This window comes from Nelusetta ayraudi, unplaced genomic scaffold (assembly GCF_046127955.1).
Source record: "Nelusetta ayraudi isolate G7.1 ecotype Tasmania unplaced genomic scaffold, CSIRO-AGI_Nayr_v1 ptg000135l, whole genome shotgun sequence".
Taxonomy (NCBI): domain Eukaryota; kingdom Metazoa; phylum Chordata; class Actinopteri; order Tetraodontiformes; family Monacanthidae; genus Nelusetta; species Nelusetta ayraudi.
In genome coordinates this window covers 6,987,420-6,996,294 of record NW_027466185.1, presented here as the reverse complement: position 1 = coordinate 6,996,294, position 8,875 = coordinate 6,987,420, and the positions used below count along the sequence as shown (strand labels likewise).

At 43.9% G+C, this 8,875-nt stretch overlaps 1 protein-coding gene across 4 annotated transcripts; it reads left to right on the top strand.

The window, feature by feature from the left end:
- Positions 1–1,130: 1,130 nt before the first annotated feature.
- Positions 1,131–8,826, top strand: LOC142905120 (HMG box-containing protein 1-like). Of its 4 annotated transcripts, none has more exons than XM_076051626.1 (13): positions 1,131–1,694; positions 2,722–2,823; positions 3,108–3,215; positions 3,984–4,170; positions 4,298–4,424; positions 4,565–4,676; positions 4,779–4,888; positions 4,974–5,130; positions 5,214–5,358; positions 5,440–5,558; positions 5,689–5,881; positions 6,290–6,457; positions 6,690–8,826. In XM_076051626.1, exons 1-13 carry the CDS (start codon positions 1,613–1,615, stop codon positions 6,715–6,717), a joined length of 1,638 nt encoding a protein of 545 aa, XP_075907741.1. In that variant the 5' UTR covers positions 1,131–1,612; the 3' UTR covers positions 6,718–8,826. The 4 variants fall into 4 exon arrangements, with proteins under 4 accessions (XP_075907741.1, XP_075907742.1, XP_075907743.1 ...); XM_076051627.1 differs by having other exon boundaries at positions 1,135–1,694; positions 6,290–6,431; XM_076051628.1 differs by lacking the exon at positions 1,131–1,694 and adding an exon at positions 1,701–1,836.
- The last annotated feature ends 49 nt before the right edge of the window (positions 8,827–8,875 follow it).

Below are 8,875 nucleotides of genomic sequence, written 5' to 3'. Positions count from 1 at the left end.
TTACTGAAGTTCCCTATTTTGTCCACTTGATGTCGCGAAACAGTTACGATAACTAGTTCCTATTTTTCCGTAAATAAACACAAAATCCATAATATTTTGTTGAAAGACGTATCGACAAAACATCGTTTACATATACACGTAAACAGACACTGAGAGTGAAAAACACCTCACGTTTCTATGTTTTGCACTTTAAAGACAAGTTAATAAAACATATCTGTTCTGTCCCTCGAGAGTCAACAAGATACTGGATTGGGTTTGGTGGTGCTATGTTCATTGATCATGCTCGCATTAATCCATTTACAGTGACGAGATCAGTCCAGTCAGCAGTGAGTCAGACACATTTCCCCCCCAGACACCTCTGTAATTCCAGTATGACAATCACATCGATCTCTGCGTGTGTGTTATGAATAATTGAGGAAATGTGAACAGGGTGATGAATGAACGTATTTGAATGAGAAATCACATCAGCATGTTAATGGCTCAGTGTTTCCATTTACGCCATATCGTGAGTTATCAACTCTTATAAACTAAGTTATCCTTGATATAAAATGGTGTATGTATTTCTGGATTTTTATTGGGTGGGATAGACTTTTTCCCCCCCACTACTACTACTACTACTACTACTACTACTACTACTAAATCAATGAAAGTAAAAAGATTTCCGTCTATAAGTGTTTTATTTGCACCACCATTGTTTTCATTGTTCGGTTTTCAAGAGAGCACATTTCACTAAAGCAAATTAGTGAGTGACCTTATTAGTTTTATAAGGTAAAGTTTTGATAGGGGTACAAAGTCAATACCTTCATATGCATTTAATCAATTTCTTTAGTGATAATGTCTTGAAGCACTACTTATATAACAAGTGTTTTACCAAAATATTTATATTTATCTTCATTGGGATTTGTCAACCTTGATGATATTGTCTTTGCTTTTGATTGATTAATTAGTTTAATTTTAAAGAGTAAACTGATTTATTTATTTCATAACTGTCTGGTTATTTTTGGATTATGACTTTAATCTTTGTAACAGCAAAAACAACAAACAACAAACCCTCCCACGATATCTCCCCGAAAGAGTTGGGTGGATTGACGGGCAGTGACAGCCAGTTACATAGATACTGCGCTGACATTACCAGTTTTACTAGTTGCACTGAATGTTAACAATTGAGCTGGAGGGGTCATCCCTGTTGAACGATGACGTGGGTACGATTTAGTCTATAATCTGCGTCTAGTTCCTTGAACATTTAAAACTACATTGCTTAGTGTTGCTTATTCCTGGTTGCATTATGTGTTTTGTTCGCGTAAACTTCTAGACGTTTGAAAGGCAACTTGTTCCTGCTACATTTCGAAACCGACACGTAACACTTGAGTTGCCAACTGTGTTTATTTCCATAAAATACGCCACTCCGTCAGAACCAGAAAGGTGTGCCCCGTGTACTGAAGAAACTGTTTTGAAACTGCCATTTGTGGTACTTTTTCCGCTCAGCCATCTTTCATCATCCTCACCCACCCAACATTTTATTGTTGTGGCGACGCTCATGAAGAGAACGAGTCCGTGGAGGAACTGGCCAATGACAGTGCGAGAAGCCAGAGACTGACCGAAGACCTGACCAATGGAAGCGCGTAAAGCCCTGTGTTTATACCAGCCCCCGTACCCCGTCCAAGAGGACTGTTTTGGTCATAGGAATGGTTTTGGTGAGTTAAGCAAAGTTCATTGAAATGATTTTTGTCTATTTTGAAGCGTCGACATTGTAACATGTTTATATCGTTTGGATGATCTAACTGTGAACTCGGCGGACGAGTAATAACGCGGAACTGACAGCGCTTATTTTTGCCCGTAAAATTTGTTTCGCTTCTTCGGGTTGAAGCTTCATTGTTGACGATACTTGTTTTGTTGTGTCTTTACGCAATACAAAACCTCGACAACTCGTACGTGGCTGTTGACAGTTTCACCCCACGTATGGAATCAATGGCGTTGTCACGATAACGGCGAAATAACCGTGTCGGAGGGTTTTTTTCACCCCGTTTTCGTCGACGTAAATGTTTATATCGTTTCGTGAGAACAGTCGGATGTTATCGTCCGTCGACAGCCGACGCGTTCAAGAGCCGTCGGTAATTGTCGTATTCATTCGGGGTATCGTGTCGTGAGCTCCCTTATGTTGTGTTACGACGGTTTTATGAAACTTTCGTCAAAAGTAATTTCGACTCGTTCTTTACTGAATGAATGGGCCTTTTGTGCGCATGCGTACAGGATCTCAACGTTTATAAACAAGGGGGAGTCACATGACAAGAATGTTGCGAAATCGATAAGGGGCAAACAGGACCTTTTCTGTATTTACATGTTAGAAATAGACCATTTCTTCGTGATAAACATTGTTTTAATATTTCCCCCCTATTCACGGTGTTCATGTTTGTTTATTATTTAGAAAATATCTAAGGGTTCAAAGTCAAAAAGTAGTAACTGTCAGCCAGCTGTTACCTTATGTCACCTTATGCTGATTTATTTCACCTCACCACATGTAGTCTATATGTTACCGCAGTGGCGGATTGAATTTCTCTCCGTGCACTCAGGTGACCCCCGGAGTGTTGCTCGAGTTCCATCCAAAATATATTATTCTGTGTTGTGGAATGTACAGTTTGACAAGGAAAAGTATATTGTTTCTCCATAATGAGACTTGCTGGCTGCGGAGAACCAAATCAATCATCTTTCTGCATGTTTCAGTGAGTGGAAGTATGGTTTGGGAAGTGGTGACCCAGTCGGCAGTGTCCGCAGACTCAACTCACGAGACCGTGCAGAGTTCAGTGCCTCAGATGGAACACACAGGTATTTTTTAGTTTTGGTTGTTTGTTTTTACTTACAATTTTAGAAGATTACAATATGTATTAATAAAAAAAAAAGAATAAAAAAAAAAAGTCAAAAGGATATTAAGGCAAAGAAAATTGTATAGTTTTTAAGTGTCTTTAATGTGTTTTTTAAGTTCTTTTTTCGCTCAAACAATTTTTTTCTGGAGTGTCTCCAAAAATATAAACAATTTGTGAAGAAATCTATTGTCTATTATCACAACACAATAAAAAAAAATAATATCATTTGTCTGGTCTCTCCCTCAGAAGTGATGATGGATGCAAATGGGGACCAGTCACATGACCTTCTCTGCTTTGAGGAAGGCCTCCCTGCCTCACCAGGCTTCCCCAACAGCGACAGCTATGTGGAATATGGTACATATGCAATAGCAACACCATGGGAAATTCATCTGTGTCGTGCATGTGTAATCAAAGCAGGAAGCAGGTGTCCTCCAGTTCAGCCACAGTGAATAAGTGACAAAGTACAGCATTAATTATCGCCACAGTACCGGGAGTAGAAACCTTTTTGAGATTTGGTTAAAGAGAGTTTTTGATATTTGATACTCAGAGACTAATTTGTGTCAAATGAGAAGTGAAAAACAACAAATTTAAACCAGCAGGCCAGTGAGAGAGTGGCACATTTAATTCATGCCTGATCATACAAACCATTTCAATTGGAGATCACAGGATAAACAAGTCGGCTGCAAGTTATCATCTGCTCTTGCTAGCTGTATTCTAGCCTTGACAGTTGCACAGCTTGACTTGGAGATGATGCATTAGAGATGATCTTGGAACAGATCTGGCAAGGAAGGTATTATGACTTGGACTGCAATAAATCTGACTTAATGAACCAAGCTATCTCATATCGCAATAAAAGGCTGTGTTGACTCTGTGGATGTGTGTCAGAACAACAATATTGCCATTTATTACCTGGCAAACAGATCTAATCAGAGAAATTGAATTGTTTGCACTACTTGTTGCACACCAAACTGGAGCTTTGGGATGCAGAGATGCGTCATGAATTGAAGTGGGCAGGCCGCCTTGCCTTGTGTGAGTTTATAAGTTGCCTCCCCACAACGCAACGCCAACGTAAGTCAACTATCATATCAACGATCCTTTCCTGCTCTATTCGTCTCCTCGTAGACGACCTTCCAGATCTTCAGGAGGTCCCGGAGGAGGTGGAGCCAAAAGTCTTCCAGCTCGACATGGGCGTGTCGCATCAGGAGCGACATGCGCACGCGCAGGCCCCCGACACACACTGGCTGACACAGCTGGCTGTCATCGCTACGGGACCCCAGAGCCCACTGCTGCAGGACCGTCCCAACAGCAGGTAGGACAGCATTTTATCACAAGACTGTTTTCTAAGTTACAACAGAAACTGTAGTGCAACTTTGTAGCGTTAGAAGGACCCCAAAAGGGGCTTTGTGTTATCACTCATGAGCCTGTACTGTTTCCAGCTCCTCCCCAGTCTGCCCCTCCGGCCCCGGGGGTAATCTACATTCCTACGCCCGCCCACCGCCCTCCGTCCCCAGCAGGGCCGTGTCGCCCCCTAGGGGACAATGCAGGGAGCGTAGACGCAACAGGGTACGGCTCACATTGGGCTTCTCCAAATGTTGAGAGTTTGCATTTAAACAACTTGATTTGCATCAGCTGAAATATGCAGGTTGTCCGAGTTACTGTCACTTCCACGCTTGACCCTCTGAAGTTGTGGGGTTTTTTCACAGAAGAGCAGTGAATGCGGCTCCGCCGTGTCGACCAAATCGTCGCTGTCTGACGACGAAGACATGGGCTGGAGCTTCTCCTGGCCTCCAACTGTCTGGCACTGCTTTCTCAAAGGTAGACGCACGCACGCACGCACGCACGCACGCACGCACGCACGCACACTTACACACGCACTCGCTGTAGATCCTCAGCTGAGCTGTCGTTCTCTGCCTGCAGGGACTCAGCTGCGCTTCCACTGCGGGCCGAACGTGGAGTGGCAAGACGTGGAGGACCTGGACTTGGCCGAAGAGGACTTGGCTGAGGAGGAGCGATCCACGTCTCTGAAGGTATGACCCCACATGGACCGACAGTCCTGGTCATTAAACGTCCTGCAGTCGGTGAAACCCTGTTCGACCTTTTTTTTTTTTGCAGAGTTACGGCTCAGAAGGCCTGCAGCTGGTGGAGCACTCTGAGATCGTCTTGTCCGGGCAGACTGTCCTGCAGCTGACCTTCGACCCCGGCGTATTTGGACACACCCCACTGACCGCGCGCTGCCAGCTGGATCACCCCTTCTACGTCAAAGACAAAGGTGTGGTTGTTGGGGGGAGCGAAACGTTGCGCCGGCTTCCCAACATGAAGGACCCGCTTACGCTCCGTCTGCTTTCCCTCCAGGCTGGACCTCCTTTTATCCCAGCCTGACCGTGGTGCATCATGGGATACCGTGCCACGAACTGGAAGTGGGGGCATTGTGCCTCCCTCCAGGACACAGAGATGCCAAACACGCCGACAACTCGTTGGTCTGCGAGAAAATCAGGAGGTAAATGAAACGACTGCTGACTGTGAGCGTGAAGTGAAGATGAAGCTTGAAATATTTATGGCTTCATATTGTCCTCCTCAGCTATGACTTCACTCCTCTGGACTACTCCGCCGTCTACGTGTTGAGTAGTATGGCCAGGCGGCGGCGGACCTCCCAGTCCAGCAGCGGAGCCGTTTCCCCAGACAGACGCTTGTCAAAAGGTGCTGAACTTCAAAACACCAAACTTTGTCAACATTTCTAAAAATAGAACTGACAAATGAAGGATTTTGTTTCAATTTTGTTTTCAATCCAATCCAATCAAATTGTTTCAATTTGTTCAATTTCAAATAGACTACTACAGTCCCAGTCACCCAGACGCTCCTCCTCGGAAGACGGCCAAAACCCAGAGCGCCAGCGCAGCTGCAGCAGCAGGGGGCAGCAGTGCCACACCCACGAAGTGCAAGCGGCCAATGAACGCCTTCATGCTGTTTGCCAAGAAATTTCGTGTGGAATACACGCAGATGTACCCGGGCAAAGACAACAGGTGGGTGTGAACTGGGTTTGTGAAAAGAGAGTCATGCTAACACCTACGCCGTACAACTCGCAACACTTTGCTCGGCCTGCTCTGGATAAAGCGTTCCTTTATCTCACTCGTTTCTCCCTGCTGCTTTGCTCACGAAGCAGTCGTTGGGTTCGCCTCATTGTCTTATGAGAACAAGGAGGTTTTGGTTGAGATAGGCCAGCAGGGGCCAAGAACAAAGGCGGCTACAAAAGCCAGAATCTTTGTGAGAAATCTCTCAATAAAGCACAGTTGTAGAGCCGTCGAGCCGCCCGGTTAACCTGCCAGTCATCTACCGTGTTGAACACTCACCATTCATAACAATTCCAACAGCGTCTGTCTGATTCAGTTCCGAACCAGCTGTCAGAGCCTACATCATGTGTGCATTCGCAGAGCCATCAGCGTCCTTCTCGGCGAGCGGTGGAAGAAAATGCGGAGTGAGGAGCGGCGGGTGTTCACCGTAGAGGCCAAAGCTCTGGCGGACGAGCAGAAAAGAATCAACCCGGACTGCTGGAAACGCAAGCGAACCAACTCGGTAGGTGCAATCAACGTCGATTCACGGTAGTTTTCCTGTGTTGATGTGTACAAGGTGCGAGTTTTCACCTCCCTCACTTTTCTAAATCCCAGTACATTGTTCAAATCATCAAAAAAATCATCACTGCTAGCCTAGCACACAGCCAAAGTCGTTAATGGTCACGGCTTTGTTCTGCACTCAAGAAGAGAAGATGCAGGAAATCAAGGCTGGACACTTCCTGTCTTCTGACGTGCTGTTGTTGTCCTCTGTGTCCTCCAGGGTTGTCAGTGAACTCGACAAAAGATGAAGAGGCCCCTCACCGTTGGCATGCATGACCTTATACACACACACACACACACACACACACAGACACACACGTTATTTGCATATTCTAATACAATGCTTTAAAAAAGTATTGTTTTGTGGACAACGGACCCGCCTCAATCTCCCAGAGTGCCTCAGGATAGCTGCTTCCTGTGGACGTTCTGAGGCGATCCTTGCTATTTAAGGTGCTACTCCGTTGTCTTACCACGGCACAGTTCACTCAGCATTTTATTGGTGTGCACCTTTCGCAGAGAGCCACGGTGATGACGTTGTAACAGCTTTTAACAACTTTCATTTTTTTTGCAGTTTCTCGCATCTGTTTAAAGCAGGCCAAAGTTCTGGTGCTAGCGCATTGGTTGAGTAGAAAATGTGAGGTGCCCCCCCCTCCCCCCCAAAAAAAGAAAAAAAATTGTACGTAAAAGCTATAACAAAATGTTTCTTTATATTGCTAGCATGTCACGTACTGCACAAGAATTTTAAACGTTGCATTTTATTTTTATCTATCATTTATTATTCAGCTCACGAGTGAAGGGCTTTTCATGTATTTCAAACAAAACTGGGGCCCGAAGACTCAAATGTAACCTAAATACATTTGAACATTTAGAGAATTGGCAAAGCTCAGGGACCGAACCCATTTACATCTCTGGATGACTAAAATTAATTGGGGGCGGGGGGCAGAGGAGTGGGCTCTGTTCACATCTGCCAATTCATGATGAATTTTATTGAATTGCAGCGGCATGTTGGAGACCGCCGCAGTCGCGGCATTGATTTTGAGATTGACATGCATCGGTGTGGCTTCTGAAGCGATCTCACGCAAAAGAGACGGCCTGTAGCGAAAAATGTTAGCCTAACACTGCCCCCCCACACCCTCTCGCCCCATTATCTCTGTGCCATTGTGTGCATGATTTTGGCAGCAGGCTTGAGATCAGAGCCTGATTATTTTCAGTATTTATATATCCTGAGTTTGAATTTTGGTACAATGAGATTGGTAATGTGTTAGCAGACTAGCCTTAGCTTCTGAGAGGACAGACCGGACCTGTACACTCACGCAACCAACGAAGGCAAGAGGTGACAAAAGAGAGGGGTAATAAAAACGAACCAAAGTGCCATAAACATTTAATAAAATTAGAATTGGTGGCGCTCTGGTGGTGTGGTTTTAATCTAGGACGGTAGAACTCGTGTTTTGTATGTCTTCTATTATTATTGTTTTTTAACGTAGTCTTTGATGTAGCACTTTTTGCCAAGAAGATGCAAGTCCTGCAAATTTTCTTCTTACACATCCGCCTTTCAGTTGAGGCTTTTGAAATAAATAAATAAATATGAACGTTATGCCGGATTGATCCCAAAGGGACCCATCAGGAAAACCTTTATTCGTCTCTGGGGGTTTAGAATCAGTGTTGGACCTTGCTTGAATTTTTTTTTCTTTTCTTTTTCTACGGCTGTGTGTAGCTGTCTTGCAGCCAATCATAGTGTTTTTTAGACTCCTTTTATACTTGAACCAGAGGGCTGTTTGTGCAAAACAGGTCGGCTCAGTCAAAAAACAATCTCTCTCTCTCTCACACCTACACATACACACCTGTTAACATGACAGTTTAGTAGAAAATTAAAGATGCTCAGACATCTTTCTATAAGATCATTTTCTAATAAATAAATACAAGCCCAGGCTCTGTTTTTGTGTGAGGCCTTAGAAACATTACATGAGTGAATTAATGCTTTGTGCACAGTTGTATCCATGCGCAGCGTGAATGCAGGAGGTGGATCTGCCCATGTTGCCTTTTTACACAAATAGTACACAATAATATATATTGAGATATTTGCAGGGTGGACGCTTATATTCTCACGGCATAACATGATTTTAATCTTGCACTTTATCTTTATTTGTGTGACTGCTACAGTAAAATGTATGATGGCAAATATTAATGACATATATAGAAATATAGATATAAATATACATATATATTTTTTCTTGGCGTTGACCTAATCTTTATCTGTCATGGTTGAGCATCAGCTCTTGTGTGTTTTTTGATGTCATGTCAGGGGAGACGATGCAATGTAATGTATTATGATATAAATAAATGCATGATGACTCTTAGTTGCCATCTTTTCATGTGTCCCCCATGTTGTGATGATTGAGACCAACA

Bases quoted from the DNA above. Each gene is read 5' to 3' on its own strand.
- LOC142905120 (XM_076051626.1), top strand. From the start codon at position 1,613: ATGGAAGCGCGTAAAGCCCTGTGTTTATACCAGCCCCCGTACCCCGTC. The intron at 3,216-3,983 runs GTACATATGCAA...GTCTCCTCGTAG, and splicing joins CGACAGCTATGTGGAATATG to ACGACCTTCCAGATCTTCAG. The intron at 5,559-5,688 runs GTGCTGAACTTC...AATTTCAAATAG, and splicing joins AGACAGACGCTTGTCAAAAG to ACTACTACAGTCCCAGTCAC.